This window comes from Phyllobates terribilis, unplaced genomic scaffold (genome assembly GCF_046119375.1).
Source record: "Phyllobates terribilis strain yellow unplaced genomic scaffold, ASM4611937v1 Scaffold_2__4_contigs__length_985480577, whole genome shotgun sequence".
NCBI classification, from domain to species: Eukaryota; Metazoa; Chordata; class Amphibia; order Anura; family Dendrobatidae; genus Phyllobates; species Phyllobates terribilis.
In genome coordinates this window covers 603,230,772-603,253,193 of record NW_027362762.1, presented here as the reverse complement: position 1 = coordinate 603,253,193, position 22,422 = coordinate 603,230,772, and the positions used below count along the sequence as shown (strand labels likewise).

General features: G+C 40.7%; 1 protein-coding gene across 3 annotated transcripts in view; it reads right to left on the bottom strand.

Annotated features, from left to right (window-relative positions):
* Nucleotides 1-11,239: 11,239 nt before the first annotated feature.
* ZCCHC17 (zinc finger CCHC-type containing 17) overlaps nucleotides 11,240-22,422 on the bottom strand; it is a 107,180-nt gene continuing 95,997 nt past the window's right edge. For 2 of the 3 annotated variants that reach the window (XM_073666504.1, XM_073666506.1), the window contains 2 exons: nucleotides 15,060-15,238; nucleotides 11,240-11,618 (listed from right to left, as the gene is read on the bottom strand). In XM_073666504.1, coding sequence (XP_073522605.1) covers nucleotides 11,433-11,618; nucleotides 15,060-15,238 — 365 coding nt within the window. In that variant the 3' untranslated portion in view covers nucleotides 11,240-11,432. The remainder of the gene's footprint in view (nucleotides 11,619-15,059; nucleotides 15,239-22,422) is intronic. The other variant, XM_073666505.1, reaches the window with a different exon arrangement.

The window sequence follows — 22,422 nt, the reverse complement described above, 5'->3', positions numbered from 1 at the left end:
GAGCAGGGGGGAGGACATAACAGGGCATGCGCAAAGAGCTACAGGCGATAGATGTAAGTTAGTGTGAAGAACAGAAGGGAAAACAGAGAGGAAGAGGACACAAGAAATAGATAAAGAGAGAGAAAATAAAGACAGCCTAACATAAAAGTACCAAGAGGAGGAAAAAAAAGGGGGGAAAAAAGGGAAGAACAACAAACTAGAGAAGAGAGATCAGTGAATAAAAATAACATGAAAATAAAAATAAAATATATAAGAATAAAAATGAAAAAAAAATAAAATAAATATATATATATATATATATATATATATATATATATATACATATATATATATATATAGGTAAAAATGAATATAAATAGGAATATAGTGGGAGGAAGAGAAAAAAGGGGTGGGGAAATAGAAAAGGCAAATGGGGGCCGAAGGGGAAACAGGAGAAAAAGAGAAGAAACAAAAGGAAGAAGGGGGGAAAAAACAGACAAGGAAGGAAAAGGGAGAAGAAAAAAGACATAATACCTGAGAGACCGCTAGTTGACCTGTAAATCAGAAAAAACTAAAGAAAAGAATGAAAAATAAAGAAAAACATATATATTCATTGTGGGTATATCATAGCTTAGCTGGCATACATAGCAAAAGGTACATTCCTAAATAAAGGCAAATCAATAGAAGATTTCATATTCCCTATTTAAGCCATAGGGTTCAAGTGTATTTAGTCTATAAATCCAATATGACTTTCTTTCAGTCTGAGAATCCTGTTTCCACCCCTCCTAGGTAGAGAAACATGTTCCAGAACCTGGAAATGAAGCTGCGAAACATCCACTGAATTATCCCACATAAGAAAAATGTCATCAATGAAGCGTTTATATAAAACAATACTGTCCCTATAGTGTCCCTTGTAAATAAAGTTATTCAAAAATCCCCATAAACAAATTTGCATACGTCGGTGCAACTTTTGAGCCCATCGCAGTCCCTTTAATTTGTTGATAAAAATCCCCCACAGATGGTGAGCATTCATTTAGAGCCACACTTCTAGTAAATGGATAGCTGGTCCTTTTTTGTATTGTTTCTTTTTCTAAGGAAACCATTAAATCCTGCAGGTGGCATTGCATGCATTGACAGCTTTTTATCAACAGGAAAGCATTTCCTAGCAGGTGGGATTGAGTTCCATTTAATGTGATGCATTTTTATAGAATATATTTATATGTTCTCTTAATCTATACTTTTGTAGCACAAAATGGTTTTATTCTTAATGTATAACAAATATGGTGTTATTGATGTAACATAAGTTTTATGATGAACTATGCAATAATTGGTGGCGTTATAGCTGAACTTTGCCCCATTATGTGTTTCCTCTTCCCCTTTTTGGCGTTTTTTTTTCTTTGAGAGTATAAAAATGAAGGTCTCTAATTATTTTCCAGATTTGTTATATCATATCCTGATGAAGAAGTTGGAGAAACTTCGGATCTAGATTATTTTATAACTTGTAAAAACAAATAAAAACTTCTTTCTTGGAATTTCTGGATTCAAGACATTCTTTCCATGTGGATTGACCAGCAGCACAGAGGAAAGCCATTTGAACTTCACTTTGCCTCCTGATTTGATCTACTGATTTGCGGTTCTGCTGCAGCTTGTATATTGCATTCATGTTGCTGCAGTTTGCAACTTAACAAGGTGAGCGAAAAATCGCTTTTCATATTTTTCATTTTAATCAGTTAAAGCCCTATTTTATGCTCAATTTGCTTTCCAGCGTTTCTACTTCACTTATCTGTATGGTAGTGAGTGACACTTCCTATATATTTTTGCACATGCACTTTACCATAAGTATATACCTATACATAAAGTTGATTTCAATTATGAGATTTAACTCCGTATTATGTACTCAGTCCACACATGCACTTTATTAATTTCATTAAGAAGTCTTTTGACTTTATACTTCTGACACCTAGATATAGATTACATTACAACAATTACACAATATTTCGGTCTACAGCCATCCCCTTGCCTATTGTAATGTTGCAATACTTGACACATTTTTTAGGATTTTTGTGATCCTACTCTGGCTTTTCTTGTCATAATTTTGTATTTTATATTACAAGTACCCCTCTGTTGTTTTGACCATATTTGCAGCAACTTGTCACATTATATACTGTTTCTATGTACAGTAGTTTATGATATTGATTCTTGATATGCACCTCCTTTTTTAGTATTCTATTGCACAACCATCGAACATCAGTTTAACTCATTAACCGGTTCCCGACAACCCACTGTACATAAACGTCGGCGCTTGCTGGGCTCTGTGCAGCGCCGACGTTTAAAAACGGTGGGTGGTCACGCAGCGCTCAGGACCCCCAGGGTCCTGCTAGCGCTGCGGTACCGGTTCAGAGCGATAGCTATGACATGTGTCATCATGGGGACCTGATTGGATCAGGTCCCCATGATGTTAACCTGTTCCTATCTTCTAGATGCCGCGATCCATAGCGATCGCGGCATTTAAAAGATAGTGACAGCCGGTGGTCGGCGATCGGGACCCCCCACATACCTCAGCAGCGGCGGGGATCCCGGTGCTGTGACCTCTGACATCATCGAGACCTGATTGGCTCAGGTCTCGATGATGTCAGCATCACACCAGCCAATCAGAGAGATCACCAGGGAAGTTTGTTTTAGCAACAAACTTTCCCGGGCGATCTGGCTGATAAATACACTGTTTCTCCTCCGATCTCAGTGAGAGAGCAGAGGAGAAACAGTGTGACAAGAGCTGTCAGCCTTGCCACAGTAAAAGTGAAAAAAATAAAATAAAAAAGAAAGTAAGAGTTAGGGATAGTCAGTCCTGTCAGATCAGTCAGTCAGTCCTGTCAGATCAGTCAGTCCTGTCAAATCAGTCAGTCCTGTCAAATCAGTCAGTCAGTCCTGTCGGATCAGTCAGTCCTGTCAGATCAGTCAGTCCTGTCAGTCAGTCAGTCCTGTCAGATCAGTCAGCCCTGTCAGATCATTCAGTCCTGTCAGTCAGTCAGTCCTGTCAGATCAGTCTGTCCTGTCAGTTAGTCCTGTCAGATCAGTCTGTCCTGTCAGTCAGTCCTGTCAGATCAGTCAGCCCTGTCAGTCAGTCAGTCCTGTCAGATCAGTCAGTCCTGTCAGTCAGTCAGTCCTGTCAGATCAGTCAGGTCAGGTCCGTTCAGTCCGGTCCGTTCAGTCCAGTCAAAAAATATAAAAATAAAATGGCCTGTCAGACTTTGACTGCAGAAGAGGTGTATGCCCTGCTGTGTTCTGATAGTGATGACAGTGCAATCTCAGATGGAGATATGGATTTTGAGGACTTTAGTAGCGGTGACACTGAGAGCTCAGAAATGAGCAGTGATTCTGGTCCATCCTCAAGCCCAAGGACCAGTACAGCAATAGGGGCAAATAGCACTACTGGAGAAACGTCTCCAAATCAGGGAACACTGCCCAGTACAAGCGCTGTCCCTGCTATTAGTGAATTGGCGCACGCCAGTGTACAAGGGGTTTTGCCACATGATCTAGCATTTCCCAGATGAGAGGCTTCGGATTCGGCTGCTCCATTCAGCCCTGATTTCAACGCCATTCCTGGTATAAATGTGGAGGTGGAAGATTTTGGACCAATTCATTTTTTTAATTTGTTTTTTACAGACAGCTTGCTAGAGCATATTGTCGTGCAAACAAATTTATATGCATCCCAATTCATAAGCCAGAATCCCCGATCTTACTATGCTAGGGCAAATTTATGGACACCAACTAATGTCCCGGAAATAAAAAATTTTTTAGGACTTACATTTGCCATGGGGCGTGTTAAAAAACCGAGCATTCGATCCTACTGGTCCAACCACCCTGTTCAAGCCACCCCTATGTTTTCAGTCGTTCTGCCTAGGACCCGTTATGAAATGCTCATGCGGTTTTGGCATTTTAACGACAATAGTCAATGCCTGCCCAGAAATGCCCCAGAACATGACAGGTTATATAAAATTAGACCCATCATTGAAAATTTGTCAGAAAAATTCTTAAGGCTCTACACCCCAACACAAAATATTTCTATAGATGAGTCCCTTGTAAAATTCAAAGGAAGACTGCACCTCAAGCAATTTATCCCATCTAAAAGGGCAAGGTTTGGAATAAAGATCTATAAAATGTGCGAAAGTTCAACCGGATACACATCCGCTTTTCGCATATACGAGGGGAAAGATAGCCAACTAAACCCACCAGGATGCCCTACTTATCTGGGGACATCTGGAAAAATTGTTTGGGAGCTGATAAGTCCATTTTTTCAAAAAGGCTACAATCTATATGTGGACAATTATTACACCAGCATACCCCTATTTAAAAGTCTGGTTGAACACAACATCGGGGCTTGTGGGACCATTCGTAAAACCGTCAGGGGTTTCCACAGCCATTGGTCAACCAAAAGTTCCAAAAGGGGCAGTCAGGGGCTGTACGCAACGGAGAACTGCTTGCCCTGAAATATAGGGATAAGAGGGATATTTTTGCCCTCAGCTCGATCCACACAGATGCCACAAGGGCCATTGTAGAACTAGGATCCACCACTCCGAAGCAAAAACCTGTGTCAGTCATTGACTACAACAAACACATGGGGGGTGTGGACCTTGCAGACCAGGTTCTACAGCCATACCAGGTATCAAGAAAGTCCTATACCTGGTATAAAAAGTTGGTTATTTATTTGTTTCAGGTGGCCACATACAATTCTTTTGTGCTGTACAAAAAAGCAGGAAATTCAGATCCTTTTCTTGATTGTCAAGAAAAGGTAATTGAAAATCTTGTCTTTCAAAGTGTTAGCCCCGCTCATCCATTAGAATCTGAGGATGTGAAAAGACTCACTGAGCGACATTTTATTGCACTTATTCCAGCAACGGAAACAAGAAGGAACCCCCAGAAAACATGTTGTGTATGTACTAAGAGAGGAATGAGGCGTGATACCCGCTACTATTGCCCACAATGCCCATCATTGCCAGCCTTATGCGTCACTGACTGCTTTAAAATCTTCCACACAGAACCACGTTTTTAAACTGTAAAAATGTATCCCAATTTGTCATTCAAACATTTGGTTCATTTAGTGAATGACACATTGAAGTAGAGCTCACTTAATTTCCAGGGGGGGTTCTCCAGAATCTAAACCTTCCATTGCGTGCTTGTTTCTGGAAATCATCCATTGAGTTAAAATGGTCACTAAACCCATAGATGAATTCCCAGAGGGGTGTCATTTCCAAAATGGGGTCACTTGTTGGGGTTTCCTCTGTTTAGGCACCTCAGGGGCTCTCCAAATGCAACATGGCGTCCGCTATCGATTCCAGCCAAATTTCCATTCCAAAAGTCAAATGGCGCTCCTTACCTTCCGAGCCATGCCGTGCGCCCAAACAGTGGTTTTGCACCACATATGGGGTATCAGCGTGCTCAGGAGAAATTGAACAACACATTTTGGGGTCCATTTTTTCTGGTTGCCCTTGTGAAAATTAAAAATTTTAGGCTAAAGTAGCAGTTTTGTGTTAAAAATGTGTTTTTTTATTTTCACACTTCAACATTATAAAATTCTGTGAAGCCCCTGGGGGTTCAAGGTGCTCACCACACATCTAGATAAATTCCTTGAGGGGTCTAGTTTCCAAAATGGGGTCACTTGTTGGGGGTTTCCACTGTTTAGGCACCTCAGGGGCTCTCCAAATGCAACATGGCGTCCGCTATCGATTCCAGCCAAATTTCCATTCCAAAAGTCAAATGGCGCTCCTTACCTTCCGAGCCATGCCGTGCGCCCAAACAGTGGTTTTGCACCACATATGGGGTATCAGCGTGCTCAGGAGAAATTGCACAACACATTTTGGGGTCCATTTTTTCTGGCTGCCCTTGTGAAAATTAAAAATTTGAGGCAAAAGTAGCAGTTTTGTGAAAAAAAGTTAAATGTTCATTGTTTTCTTCCACATTCCAAAAATTCCTGTGAAGCACCTGAAGGGTTAATAAACTTCTTGAATGTGGTTTTGAGCACCTTGAGGGGTTAAGTTTTTAGAATGGTATCACTTTTTGGTATTTTCTGTCATAAAGGCCCCTCAAAGTCACTTCAAATAAGATGTGGTCCCTAAAAAATGTTTTTGTAAATTTTGTTGTAAAAATGAGAAATCGCTGGTCAACTTTTAACCCTTATAGCTTCCTAACAAAAAAAAAATTTTGGTTCCAAAATTGTGCTGATGTGAAGTAGACATGTGGGAAATGTTATTTATTAACTATTTTGTGTGACATATCTCTCTGATTTAAGGGAATGAAAATTCAAAGTTTGAAAATTGCAAAATTTTCGCCAAATTTCTGATTTTTTCACAAATAAACGCAAGTGATATCAAAGAAATTTTACCACTACCATGAAGTACAATATGTCACGAAAAAACATTCTCAGAATCAGTGGGATCCATTGAAGCGTTCCAGAGTAATTACCTCATAAAGTGACAGTGGTCAGAATTGAAAAAATTGGCCCGGTCACGAAGGCAAAAACAGGCTCTGGTGCAAAGTGGTTAATAAATAAATACTTGTATTATTTGACCGCGATCTCGGTTTTCCTTTCCCCTCTTTTTTTCTATTTGTGGTACAATATTTATCGATGGTCACTTTCACATCAAGTCCAGGGCTTATGTGCAAAGAAATATTTCCTATATTACTACATATTGAATATATAGTGCACATATATTCACGCCTTGCAATCTCTGTGTTTGTCTTAAACTACTTAAAAGGTGTAGTTTCCAAAATGGGGTTACTTGTGGGGGGTTTCTGCTATATTGTTATCTCGGTGGCTCTTCAAATGCTACATGGCGTCCGCAGTCTATTCCTGCCAAATCAGCACTCGAAAAGTCAAATAGCAATCCATCCCCTTTGAGCCCTGCTGTGTGCTCAAACAGTAGTGTCCCCCCACATATAGGGCATTTGTGTACTCCGGAGAAATTGCACAACAAATTGGGTGGTCCATTTTCTCCTGTTACCCTTGTGAAAATGAAAAATTTGAGGCTAAAGCAACATTTTAGTGAAAAATGTGTCATTTATTATTATTTTCTTTCACGTTGCTATTAGTCTTGTGAAACAACTGAAGGGTTAAACTTCCTGAACGTGGTTATGAATACTGTAAAGGATGCCATTTTTTTACAATGGTGTCTTGTTTGAGGGTTTTCTGACACATAGGAAACTTAGTCACTAAGCATTTGTAAATTTTGTTGGAAAAATGAAAAATTGCTGCTAAATTTTTAACTCTTCTAGCTTCCAAACAAAAAAAAGACTGTTTGAAAAATGATGCTGATATAAAGTAGACATGATGTAAATGTTATTTATTAATTATTCTGTATGGTATGACTATTTGTTTAGAGAGCATAGAAGTAAAAAAAATTAAGAATTTTTCAAAATTTCCGATATTTTCATAAATAAACGAAAATCATATTGACCTAAATTTACCATCAACATGAAGTATAATGTGTCACAATAAACAAAACAATCTAAGATTCACTGTTCCTGAAAAGCAGTTCCTGATTACATGAAGGGTATTGGCGCACTCAGGAAATTGCACAAACTGTGAGGTCCATTATTTCCTACTAGCTATTGAACTCATTCTATTCCCGGGTGGCGAGCATTTTTATTGGTATATGGTCTCCCATGCGGGTATGTGCTGCCCCCCTCCTGTCCCCACCATGCTATCCTGGTATGCATGGCACCCCTCATCCCCATCCGGGTATGCGTGGCACCCCTCACCCCCAATCCTAGTATGCGTGGCACCCCTCACCCCCAATCCTGGTATGCATGGCACCCCTCACCCCCAATCCTGGAAGGCGTGGCACCCCACATCCACAATCCTCGCATTTGTGGCACCCCTCACCCCCAATCCTGGTATCCCTCATCCTGGTATGCATGAGCCCTTCACCCACATCCCGGTATGCATGGCACCCCTCATCCCCGATCCCGGTATGCATAATCCCTTCACCCCCCAATCCTGGTATGCATGGCGCTCCTCATCCCCATCCTGGTATGCATGGTACCCCTCATCCCCAATCCTGGTATGTATGGTACCCCTCATCCCTATTCTAGTATGTATGGTACCCCTCAGCCTGGAATGCATGGCACCCAAGCCCTCATCCTGGTATGCATGGCACCCCATCCCTCATACTGGTATGCATGGGACCCCTCATCCCTATTCTGGTATACATGGGACTCCTCATCCCTATCCTGGTATGCATGGTACCCCTCATCCCCAATCCTGGTATGCATGGTACCCCTCATCCCTATCCTGGTATGTATGGTACCCCTCATCTCTATTCTAGTATGTATGGTACCCCTCATCCTGGAATGCATGGCACCCAATCCTGGTATGCATAGTACCCCGCATGCCTATTCTGGTATACATGGTACCCTGCATCCCTATTCTGGTATGCATGGCACCCCTCATCCCTATTCTGGTATGAATGGCACCCCTCACCCCCCAATCCTGGTATGCATGGTCCCCTCATCCCCCAATAATGGTATGCATGGTACCCCTCATCCAATAATGGTATGCATGATCCCCTCATCCCCCAATCCTGGTATGCATGGTCCCCTCACCCCCAATCCTGGTATGCATGATCCCCTCACCCCACCCCACAATCCTGGTATGCATGGTCCCCTCACCCCACAATCCTGGTATGTGTGGCACCCTCATCCCTTTCACGCTGTACACACATACAAAAAAATAAACAGTTATACTCACCTTTCTTCTCTGTGCTCCAGCGCTTCTGTGTCCTGTTCTGCCGGAGGCGAGGGGAGGAGTGCGGCGCCGGAGCACCACGCTGTCCGGCGCCATTTTGCTGAAGACACACTGCAAATGTGTCTTCAGTAAAATGGCGCCGGATAGCGCTATGCGCATGCGCCGATCCGACGCCTCACTCCTGCCCCGGTCTACGGTGAAGAGAGAGGCGGCGCGGCAACGCTCCTCCCGGTCAGGTAAGTATGGCACCAGAGATCGTGGTATGCGTTCAGTGTCTACGCATACTGCGATCTCCGGCGCCATCTACTCCTCTTAACTGTAATGGCTGGATGCGGTCTTCTGTCTGGAGCCAGGCTGCAAGTCACGCATGCGCAGTCTATAAAGGCTTCAGACAGAGACACGCTTAGCCGATTATATTATAGATTAGCCCTTATAAAAATGAAACACTTGGGGCTAAAACAACATTTTAGTACAACATATCATGAAAAAACAAACAAACAAACAAACAATCTCAGAATCACTGAGATAAGTTGAAACGTTCCAGAGTTATTACCACATAAAATGATGCTGGTCAGAATTTAAAAAATGAACATGGTCTTTGTGGATGCCTCTGCTTCCCTCCCGAAATGGGTGCCAAATTCCGTCGCAGACCTCAAACTCACAACATGTCAATGAGGGAAAAACAGCACATCCAAATTCCTAAAATCAATCTTCTTTATTGAATCTTGATATTATATGTATTAAAACTAATCCTCCATGTAATAACCAATAAAAAAGACGATTAATTTTAGGAATTTGGATGTGCCATGTTTCCTTCTTTTCATGTTAACATGGATTAATATACACTGACATAGGGCAGTAAAAGGTTAAACCCAGCAAAGAGAAGAGTGTAAAAACCACAAAGTACACATCAAGTAATCAAAGCTAAAAAAGCAATTCACAAAGGTAAATACAAACCATGAGCCGCAGCAAAACTGGTACCTACGTTTCACCTATAGCTTACTCATGGAGTATCAAATTGAACCTGCGAGAGTTCTAAGTGAAATATACATTGCTTTTTACACATGCTGGCTATTTGGTGTGTGCTTGTTTCTGTGTGGATGTGCTCTCCATATCGGTCTTTAATATGTTTTTTATGTATTATAATAAAATATGTATTTTACATTTACTACTGTATGGTGTGCAACATTTGTAAGAGTTTATCTACAATACCTCGCAGTATTTTTGCACTGGCTATATTGCATGTAAGGAATAAGTAAACATTCTCCAGCCTGCTGTGGACAACACAGAACATATAAATCCATTTATTTAATGTTGATTCACAATATGACCAAGAACAAGTTTGAAACATAGAAGTGTAAAGTGGACCTCAAGTGTGAACAGTTTTAAATTATTTTTCTAATAAATTGTGTATTTTAGCTTGGATTTGCTAGAATGTCTTTTATTTTCCTTACTGCACTTCCATAGCCTACAAGGGATGTGCAGACTCCCATATTTGAGACATGGACTGCTCAGCGTGTAGGACACCATTCGGGGTATGGGCGAGTACAGATGTTGTTTCTTTCTACTGAAGTGTCACCTAAGTTCCTATACTGGCAGACTTGGACTTTAGCTTCTATCAGCACACAGTAAGCAATTAGAAAGTTAGATAGCAGTACAAATTATAGAAAGTATTTACAGTTTGGTTGCACATAGACATTCATAATAAAGCAGAGAAACCTTATCTGCACAATACCATTGAGAAAAGCACTAAGTCTTCATACGGTATATGAATTTATGTTGTCTGTTCTTTATGTATGTCAAAACGACTGGACCAATATGCCACAAAAATAAATCAGGTGCTTCCAAAGGTCGTGGACCAGGTTTCAGCTCTCTATACCTACCATTGTTAACATTCTCCAAAAAACTGAATACAAAAGCAAATGTTAATATTCAGTCAAAACAACTGGACCAAATTTGGCACATAGGTAAATCAGGCACTTTGGAAGGCTATAGTTTGGGTTTCAGCCTTTAGGACAGATTGTTCTTTACATATTTCCAGAAAAAAAATATATAATCGCAAGTGTCTCTCTGCTGGCTAGGACCTACTGTTCTCCATATTCGCAAAAAAAGAAAACAAGAATATAAAAGAACAGATTAATTTAAAGGTAAATGACTGGATCCAATCAAGCACGTCGGGTTTTAGGCTCTTTAAGAGCTACCGTTCTCGACATGAAAAAATACTATATACAAAAACAAATATTAATTTAAATATCTTTAAGACACCACTAGCAAGACGTAACATTTCAGTGCATTACAACTCAAAGTTTTTAACCACACAAAAACAACAACAAAGAAAAATAGACCCAAACGAAGCTGGGCAAATCTACTAGTACAGTGCATAGCTCACATAATGAAGTGTCTGTTCTCAAATCTGTGGAATTTTGTTGTACCAAGACCATAAAAGCTTTTCACTTTCTATTATTAGTCGTTGACGTATAGGCTGTCGTATGTGATGACTAACAAATAATTACACAGAGATCCTTGAATTATTTCTTTATTTTGACGCATACTTTATATACCCCTGGAATTACAGTATGGGAACAGGATAGCTTAAATTTCACATAAACCTCTGTAGAACAGTTGTATGGGAAATAGTTGTACTTTCTGAGGCAGCAGGATACAAACAGTCCCAGCACACCAGGACTACACCAGTAGAAAGAGTGACTTCTACTCAGTCCCTTTGTTTGTGTTTCTTGTGCTTTTTCTTCTTTTTCTTTGAGGTCTTTTTGCACTTTTCTGCATGACGTCTCTTCTTCCTGGGAGGCTCAGAGTCTGAACTTTCAGAACTGCTGCTTGAGGAACTCTCCATTCTTGAAGATTCCTCTATTTCTTTCAAATGAGTTTTTCTTTTCTTTTCCTGGTGATAAAAAGTAGATTTGATGATACAATAACCAATTCTCCATTTACCAACAGCATAAAGTCAGCACTGAAAAAGGCATCAAATAACATCAAGGGACTAAGAGCATATCATTCAACAAATCGTGACATCCTTTGCTCAGGCAGGTTTTTTTCAGATCATTACACTCCAAAATAGTAATTGGACTAAGTAGTCTAAGGCTATGCGCCCACGATGCAGAAATGCTCAGGATTTTTCCTGAGCGTTTCTGCATTTCCCTGGCAGAAAAAAACGCATGCGGATTGTACATGCGGATTGCACATGCGGATTGCACATGCGGATTGCACATGCGGATTGCACATGCGTTTTTCCTGCCAGGGACATGCGGATGTGAAGTGTTCTTCACTTGCATTTCCGCATGCGGGTTGTCAAGCGCTTTCCAAGCGATTTTAGCATCACTTGGAAAGTGCTTGACAACTTGGTCACACTATATAAATCCATGTAAACAGCATGGATTTATATAGTGTGACCGTAAAGAATGGTAAAAAATAAATCTATACTTACCTTCCGATGGCCCACGGTGTCTTGTTTCCCTCCGTCCCGGCTGCGGTACACTGAAGGACCTGCCGACGTCAGCGTCGCGTGACCCGTCACATGACTATGACGTCAGCGCAGGTCCTTCAGTCCATCGCTAGCTGCCGGCAAGCACAGACAAGGAGACCGGGGGCCATCAGAAGGTAAATATAATCTTTATTTTTTTCACAGGTACTATGGTACCCGGGTCCGGAGGAGAGTCTCCTCTCCTCTAGACCTGGGTACTATCCGCACATTGAACGCATGTATTCCACATGTGCTTATCTAGTGAAGCGGAATACATGCGTTCTAATGCAAGTCAATGGCGGCGAAAACGCAGCACTTCCGCAAAATAATTGGTAGTGCTGCGTTTTTTTCCGCAATGATAATCCGCAGCGGAAATTTCCGCAGCATGTGCACAGCACATGCGGATTATCATTGGGGACATGGCAGACCTTCTACCATGCGTTTTTTTAAGCGTTTCTGCAGCGTTTTTGCCGCTGCGGAAACGCTTAAAAAAAGCATCGTGGGCACACAGCCTTATTCTCAAAATACATCTTCAATAGTACTAAACTATACTCAGTGAGGATAAAATAAGAAATGCGGGAACTGCAACCAAAGCTCCAGGTGTCGGCAGCCTAAATAAGCTTCGGTTTAACCCCTTATTGACCAAGCCAAATTATTCAAATTTTACATGCATCACTTTATGCGCAATAACTCTGGAATGTTTCCTAATATTCCAATGATTTTGAGATTGTTTTTTTGTGTGACACATTATACTTTATGTTAATGATAAATTTAGGTTGATATGTTTTGCTTTTATTTATAAAAAGGATCAGACATTTGACAATTTTTAAAAAAAAAATTAGCAATTTTTAAACTTTGAATTATTTAACAAATAACATTTCCCTCACGTCTGCTTTACATCAGCACCATTTGTAAAATCTCGTTTTACTTTGTTACAATGTTAGAAGGTTTTAAAATCTAGCAGCAATTTATAATTTTTTCAAAGGAAAATTACAGGGACCTATTTAGTTTTAAAGTGAATTTGGGGGACCTATATATTGAAAACCCACAAAAGTGAAGCCATTTTAAAAACAGCACCCTCCACATATTCAAAACTGCTGACAGGTAGTTTATTAACCCTTCAGGTGCTTTTCATGAATTAACGCAAAATGGAATGACTGAAATGAAAAAAAATTGTTGTAACCCCTTTAACCCCAAGGGTGGTTTGCACGTTAATGACCAGGCCAATTTTTACAATTCTGACCACTGTCACTTTATGAGGCAATAACTCTGGAACGCTGCAACGGATCCCTCTATTTCTGAGACTGTTTTTTTCATGACATATTGTACTTCATGGTAGTGGTAAAATTTCTTTGATATCACTTGCGTTTATTTGTGAAAAAAATCGGAAATTTGGCGAAAATTTTGCAATTTTCAAAATTTAAATTTTTATGCCTTTAAATGAGAGACATACAGTACAGACCAAAAGTTTGGACACACCTTCTCATTTAGAGATTTTTCTGTATTTTCATGACTATGAAAATTGTACATTCACACTGAAGGCATAAACTATGAATTAACACATGTGGCATTATATACTTAACAAAAAAGTGTGAGACAACTGAAAATATGTCTTATATTCTAGGTTCTAAGAGCGGACGCTATGTCACATTTCGGGAGCCCCTGATGTGCCTAAATAGTGGCAACCCCTCCACAATTGACTCCATTTTGGAAACTAGACCCCTCAAGGATTTTATCAAGGGGTATAGTGAACATTTTGAACCCAGAGGTACGACAGAATTTGATAACATTAAGTCATCATATTGAATAAGTTGTCATTATTCTTGAGCAACCCTAAACCCAACTCTAACCGTACCCTAACCCTAGCTCAACCCTAACCCTAGCACAACCCTAATCCCAACCCTAATACAACCCCAATCCTAACCCTAGCACAACCCTAACCCTAGCCCAACCCTAACCCTAGCACAACCCTAACTCTAAAGTTTATTTTTTTACACCGTTTCTCGTGTGGTATAAGTGATTAGACAACTTTATTCTTCGGGTCAGGGCGATTACAAGATTCATATCGGGTTTTTATGATTGACAGCTGTCACACACTAAAAGACGCTTTTTTTTGCAAAGACTAGTTTTTGCATCACCATATTTTGAGAGCTATAATTTTTCCATATTTCGGCCGACAGTCATGTGACGGCTTGTTTTTTGCGGGACAAGTTGACATTTTTATTGGTACCATTTTCAGGCACGTGACATCTGATTGGCTGTATAGCATAGAGAGCAGCAGCATAGAGAGACCGCTCCCAGCACATAGCACCGGCTGTCAGCTGTGAAAATCAGCTGACACTCGGCGTTGATCGCCCCGCACAGCTTGCGTGCGGGCGCGATTGCATTATGCGTAATAGTACGTAGCTGGCCCATAAGTCCCAGGGACAGCTATGTACTATTACTGACGTCGTCGGAAAGGAGTTAATCACTAAAATATTGCTAACATCTTAACAGATCAGTACAGTTGGCAGACCCTAGGGCCATTACTTGGTCTTGGATTGCCATGGCAACCATTGGAACCACACAATGACGATGGGGTCAAAGAGGGCGACCTCATGCACTTTTAACCATCTAGATGCTGCTGTCACTAAAGACAACAGCAGCTAAGGGGTTAAACGGCTATAGTCAGTGCCAAAACGGATTGTGGCTGATGCAGCAGGGTGTCAGCTATAGTGGAGAGCTGCTGCATTTTCATCCGTCAGATGATGCTATTCTCTTATATCTCAGGTCTGTAAAAAGACATATTGGTGGTCACTAAGGGGTTAAAAACATGTCACATTGTTCAGCTCTTATATTTAATGGGGAAACTATTTCTCATACCAGAATCACAGCACAGGATTTATGTACATGTGTGTTCATTAAGTCCACAATCACCTTCTTTTTTTTCTTAACATGCTTATCTGTTTTCTTATTAGCATCCTCGTCATCTTCATCCTCTTCTGGCACTAAACTGTACTTTGTTCCCCCCGGCCGCATGAAACAATCTTTGGCAAAGTGACCTAGAAGAACCACTTTAGTAATTAACAAATATTAAGGAATTTGAAACGTTTTTAGAAAAAGAAATTAAAAAGGTGCCATTTTTCCATGTTTTACCTAACTACGGCTCTCAATGTAACTACCTGTTCCATTCAGTAAAACTCAAAGAAAAGCTGGAAAACTTCATGAAGTAAAAGAAGACAAAAATAGAAAACACCTCTCAAATATACAAATAATTACACATACATATACACACACACATATATATATATATATATATATATAAAAACTAATTTCTGTTTAATTTAGTAGTTAAAGTTCTGACTCTTTAAGAGAGGGAGACTGAACCTCTTAAGGACTGAGCCACTTTGTATGTTAATGACAGAGCCTAATTTTCCAAATCTGACCAGTGTCACTTTATGTGGTAATAATCTAAACCATTCCCCCCTGTTGGTAAGAATTAGGTCCAAGATGGCAGATCCGCTTGTTCTCTCTTCTACCTTTTGAAAGATAAGGTTGTCTGCGAGAGAAGATAAGAATTTTCTGGACCCATTATTTTTGCCAGAGAGAGACTCACAATAAATATCTGTCACACGTTTTTGAGAACAAAGACATCTGATGTAAGAAGAGTGCATCGATATTGTCAGTCTGTCCAGGTGGCCTATACTAACCACCTACAATCGTATCCTTTCTTTTCTTCTTTCCTTGTATTTTTACCCAAACAGTTTCTACAGAGCTACCATTCTCTGAAGCTTGGATTTGTGGAGATATACAGTAGCGTTCAAAATAATAGCAGTCCAATATGACTAACCAGATTAATCACTGTTTTTGGTATAAATTATATTACCACATGTCAAACAATTTACCAGTTGGTGCAGTAGATTATTAGAAAACCAGCAGACTCAGCATTCATGATCTGCATGTTTTTGAGTCTGTGTATTTGAATAATTAATTGAAAGGGGGTGTGTTCAAAATAATAGCAATGTGGAGGTCAATTAGTGAGGTCAATCATTCTGTGAAGAAACAGGTGTGAATCAGGTGGCCCTTATTTAAGGGTGAAGCAAGCACATGTTGTACATGCATTTCTCCTTGAAAGCCTGAGAAATATGGGTCGTTCGAGACATTGTTCCGAAGAACAGCGTACTTTGATTAAAAAGTTGATTGGAGAGGGTAAAATTTATAAAGATGTGCAGACAATGATAGGCTGTTCAGCTAAAATGATCTCCAATGCCTTAAAATGGAAGCAAAACCAGAGAGACGTGGAAGAAAACGGAAGACTACCATTCAAATGGATCGAAGAATAGCCAGAATGGCAAAGGCTCAGCCAATGATCAGCTCCAGGATGATCAAAGACAGTCTCAAGTTACCTGTGAGTACTGTGACAGTTAGAAGACGCCTGTGTGAAGCTAATCTCTTAGCAAGAAGTCCCCGCAAAGTCTCACTGTTAAAAAAGACATGTACTGAAGCGGATACAATTTGCCAAAGAACACATCAACTGGCCTAAGAGAAATGGAGAAACATTTTGTGGACTGATGAAAGTAAAATTGTTCCTCCAAGGGCCGCAGACAGTTCGTCAGACGACCCCCCAAACTCTGCATTTAAGCTACAGTACACTCTGAAGACAGTGAAGCATGGTGGTGCAAGCATCATGGTGTGGGCATGTTTATCTTACTATAGTGCCAGACCTAGTTACCGCATACTAGGGATCATGGACCAGTTTCCATATATTAAAATACTTGAAAAGGTCATGTTGCCTTACACTGAAGAGGATATGCCTTTGAAATGAGTGCTTCAACAAGACAACGACCCTAAACACACCAGTAAACAAGCAAAATTTTGGTTCCAGTCCAACAAAATTGAGGTTATGGAGTGGCCAGCCTAATCCCCGGACCTTATTCCGATAGAACACTTGTGAGTGACATCAAAAATGCAGTTTCTGAGGCAAACCCAACAAATGCCAAAAAAATGTGGGATGTAGTCAAAGCATCCTGAACTGGAATAAGTGGGCAGGTGCTAGAAGTTGGTTGAATCTATGTAACAGAGATGTGAACAGCAGTTCTAAAAAACTGTGGTTTTACAACCATATATTAGGTTAGTGATTCACAGGAATGCTAAATCCTCAAAAAAAAAAAGAAGAGTACATATTGTGAGTTTGTAAAGACAAATGCATACACTGATATTTTTTAGAACAGCCCGATGTTCATTTTTTTGCTATTTTCTGTAAAGTAGTTAAAAATTATAGACATTTCTCTTCATGTTTTGAATTAGAAAACAGTGTGCAATGTTCCCAATGCATGGAAATAAAAACTACTATAAAGATTTTATGCTTAACTCATGTTTTTGAAAACTACTGTACGCTTTCCTAACATACAATGCAACACCTCTTCCCCTCTTGTTAAGCCTGTTTCTATAAATAAGTTGTAGCCTTCAAGGTTTGTATTCTAATCATATGTATCATCCCACCAAGTTTCAGTGATGTCTATGACATCATCTCTCTCTTCCTGTGTTAGCAAGCTCCAATTCTCCTTGTTTTCCATGCTCTGTCCATTTGTGTAGGCACATTTTAGTTTGTAGTCAGTTTCTCTTGCACCTCTATTTTCATTCAGAATTTGTTGTCTTTGTTCTTTATTTTCACTTCTAAAAGCAGTGTTCTCAAAAGAATTCATTAGCTGCATACTTTTACCTGGCTGTATATTTCCCATCCCATATTGCTCTAGTTTAAAGCTCTCCTTATAAGTGTAGTAAGGAGTCTACCAAATTTGTGTTTTCCTGTTTTCGTAAGATGCAACGCATCTCTAGCAAGTAGTCCATCATACAAGTAATTCACTCCATGGTCAAGAAATCCAAAACGTTGCTGACGGCACCATTGAAAAAGACAGTTGTTAACCTGTAGGATCCTGTTCAGTGTCCTTGTTCCATGTCCATCCACTGAGAGGAGGGATGAGAAGATGACCTGCACTCCCAGTTTTCACCTTCTGGCCTAGGTCTTCAAAGTCTCTAGTACTCTCTAGTCTCCAAGTCTCTTGTAGCTGAAGAAAGATTTAATCTTCCTTCTAAACACCCTTTCAGCGCTCTTTTGCCCATCAGGATCTCCTGCTATAACAGTCTGGTATGCAACTGAGCCTACAGTACCACTAGGATACATGATGTCAGGGTCCCCAATAATCAGATAGAGTCATGGTAGGGTTGTTTATCGCTGATACCAGGCATGAAACCTTTCCCTTCTTCTCTTCTGTTAGATAACAGTTCTGACCTACTGAGTCTAAAAGAAGGCCCAATAAGTTCTGAACTCTTGAAGGAACTACCCTTAAATTATTCACGATCAGGAGCCAGCCTATTTCCGCCAGGGTAGCTCTGACCCCTGCTGTCTGGAAGTCGCAATGTTCTATTGATCTGCCAACAATCAGAAAATCATCCAGGTATGGAATAAATAGAGTATTTTGTTCCCGAAGGTGCCCTGTCATTTCTGCTACAATTTTCAAAAAGACCCTCAGGGCCATTGACTGACCGAAGGGCAGAGCCCAGAACTGAAAATGCCTGACCTTGTTTATGGTTAGGGCCACTCTTAGGAACTTCTGGTAGTTGGTCCTTTGTATGAATCGGAACAGTATGTGTCCTTTAGGTCCTGCCTGGAAACAAGTTTTATAGTCGATTTTATTGAATCCATCTTAAAAAGATGATATATCAGGAATTTCTTCAGATTCTTCAAATTAATGATGGTCCTAAAGGTGCGTATGGCTTCTTCTATGATAATATGTTTTTGAACAAAATCCAGGAATTCCTGTTCCCCCAGAGACCTTCAGGAAGCTGTTATAATCTCAGGCAAGACTAAACTATATCAAAAATATAGCCGTTCGATGAGATTCTTGGCCAGGCAGGGAAGAAGGAGGAAAGTCTTCACACTACCTGGGGAATGGCATCACTGGGATGACTTTTTTTCCTCCGAGGAGGGACCCCAAACATGAACCATCTGATTCTACTTTGCTTGTCTTCCCATTTTTCCTGATCCCAGGGAGGTTTTTGCCGGCCATGCCTTCTCCGACAAAGACCTCCCTGGGATCAGGAAAAATGGGAAGACAAGACCTTTTGTACTCTATGTTGGATAAGTTAGGAAACCCGTTCTTCCCATCTCCGGCTTTGTCCAGGATATCATCCAGGACAGGGCCAAACAAATACTCTAGGTCACATGGGATGCAACATAATTTGGTTTTCGACTGGACTTCGCCCGGCCAGCATTTAAGCAACAGTGCACTAAGGGTTGTGTTGAGACCACTGACCTGGCCACCAGTCTCACTGAGTCGGCAGAAGCATTTGCTAGGAATGCTGCTGCTCTGCACATCAACGAGATAGTGGCCAGGATATTTTCTCTTGGCACCTTATCCCTCAGTTGACTCTCCAGTTGGTCCAGCCACACCATCATGGATATGGCTACACAAGTTGCTGAGATAGCAAGTTTCAGGGTCCCGCCGAGGATTTCCAGGTATCAATCAGCCTTTCTAGCTAAGGCATCTATAAGAATTCCCATGTCTTCAATGGGTAGTGTAGATTTTTTGGACACATTCTGTGTGGAGGAAAGTTCAGGTTTCTGATTCCAGAGGAGGAAAAATGTTGCTTGATTTTAATTTTGCAGATTCACTGTTGTTTGGGACGCACTGGTGAAATAATTCATTATGTTTGTGAATCTCTTTTGGAGAATGTATACTTAGAATATACATATGAATGTATGTGTATTCTAAAGACTAATGTCAACAAAATGGTGAAACAGGCCAAATTCTGCCACATCTGAGCATCTTTTGCTATTCAGATGCGGTATAGAATCTTCCAAAAAAGAAAATGGTCTTAGATTTTGAGCCCACTCAGGTAAAATATGAGTAAAATCTGCATCCCTGGGTAAAAGTGAGGAAAACCATACAATTTGCTTATTATTTATAGCACATATTTGAGAAAAGTTATGTTATGCTCATAACCTATAAGCCCCTTTTAAACACAGCGTCCAATCTTAAAAGTGTTCCTATGTGCAGAAGCAACCGATTCCACATTTATTTAGTTGCCATAATAACCTTCACATCATTAAAATCATGCTATTTCTTTCTCATTAAGTGCAATTAGAGTTATTAATGTGCTAATACTATAGTAATCCCTGTTCTAATCACTGGTAACTATGATCTTATGGAAAGTCACCCACAGATCACTGCTACCAGCCGCAGGTAAAGAGTAATTAAAATGAGAAACCTTTTTACTTCTTTGCTGAATCCCTAAAGAAAGGACTGCATAAATGAGTAGTCGGTAATTCGTGCATGCATTCAGAAAATCAGGTGTCTACATAACTGTTAATACTGTTGCATTGTACATTGAAGTTTTGTACATTTTACCCCTATTGCCAATATATTCCTTGCTGTAGAAAACAAATGCTGTTTGTAAATCGTTATAGATGGTTATTAACAGTATTACATAATTACAATATCTTTTCTTTACACTGGCAGACAATCTTGTAGCTAAAGCCTCAGGACGGTCATTGTCAGAAGCCTTGTAGCTGCTTCCATTTGCCTTGTGCTTTAGGGCTTAAAAGGGGTTGTCTTTATTAGAAGCACATGGCAGGACTCCTCCAAAATCAACACCACTGCTTTCTACAGGTTGTCAACTGTATAGGAGCTCAGCTACATTGTGGTGAATGTTAGAGCAGCAGTACCACAGGTTATGAGAAGGTGTGGAAGTTTTTGGAAGAAGGAAGCCATGTTCTAATCCTGGACAATCTTTATAATAGATAAAAGTAGATATTTTACTTATAGTAAAATCTGTTTCTCATAGTCTTCATTGGGGACACAGAACCATGGGATAGTCTGCTGCCACCTGGAGGCTGCCACTATTATTGCATTTAAATAAAATTGGCTCCTCCCCAGCAGACTATACCTCGCATGTGGAGCAGGTTTCCTCAGTTTTGTGAGAAAGCAGTAGGAGGAGGACGAAAAAGAATTAAGGCAAGAAGAAACATAACTGTACGCCAAACCAGGCAACCGAGGTAGGGAGCTGTGTCCCCCAATGAAGACTACGAGTAACAGATTTTACGGTAAGTAAAAAATCGACTTCTCTTGTTCGTCTTATTGGCGGACACAGAACCATCAGATGTCCTAAAGCTGTCCGTAGGGTGGGACTGTATTAAATATCATACCGTTACCGCCTAATTTTCTGCTGTACCTAAGCGAAAGACTGGGCTACTGCCGCCTCCAGTATCTCCTCACCAAGGCTTGCATCTGCCGATGCAAAAAGGTGCACCCTGTAAAACTTAGAAAATGTATGCACCGATGCCCAAGTTGCTGCTTCATAAAGTTGCAAAGCTGATGTATGATGAAGAACCGCCCAGGAAGCTCCCACCGTTCGAGTAGAGTGTGCCCTAATCCTAAAGGGGGCTACCCTGGCCTTAGTCTTATAAGCTAGCAGTCTTGATCCAACTGGCAATGGTCGCTTTAGATGCTGCTTGACCCTTATGAGGGCCCTGTGGTATAACAAACAAGGAATCAAAATGCCTAAAAGAGGCAGTAGCCGATAAATAATCTCTCACAGCTCTAACAATGTCCAACCTGTGCAGAGCCTTCTCCCTAGGATGAGATGGTGCTGGACAATATCTATATTAAGGTGAAAACTCTAAACCACCTTCGGGAGAAAAGACGGAACTAGCCTCAACACTACCTCATCCTGATGAAAAATAAGGTAAGGGGCACGACAAGACAGAGCTGCAAGCTCTGGGACCATCCTAATAGAAGGGATGGCTATAAGGAAAACTACCTTGTAAGAAAGAAATAGCGCAGAGATCTCTCTGATTGGCTCAAAAGGCGGAGCCTCCAAAACAAGATTCAGATCTCAAGGGACCAGAGGAGCCTGACAGGCTTTGGAAGAGTGTCTGGGACGTCCATCAAGAGACTGACCACATCCGAATACCAGGCCCCCCGAGGCCAATCTTGAGCAATGAGAATGACTGGAACACCCTGATCTTCTTGAGAAGTTTGGGAAGAAACGGTAAAGGTGGAAAGAGGTAAGGCAGAGTGAACTGGGAACAAGAGATTACCAGGGCGTCGACTGCAATCGCCTGGGTCCTGGGACATTGTTACAAATCTGGGTACCTTTTGATTCAGTCTGGATGCCAATAGATCTGCATTGTGCGTACCCCACTGCCATCAGATCGGCCTGAACACTTCTGGGTGAAGAGCCC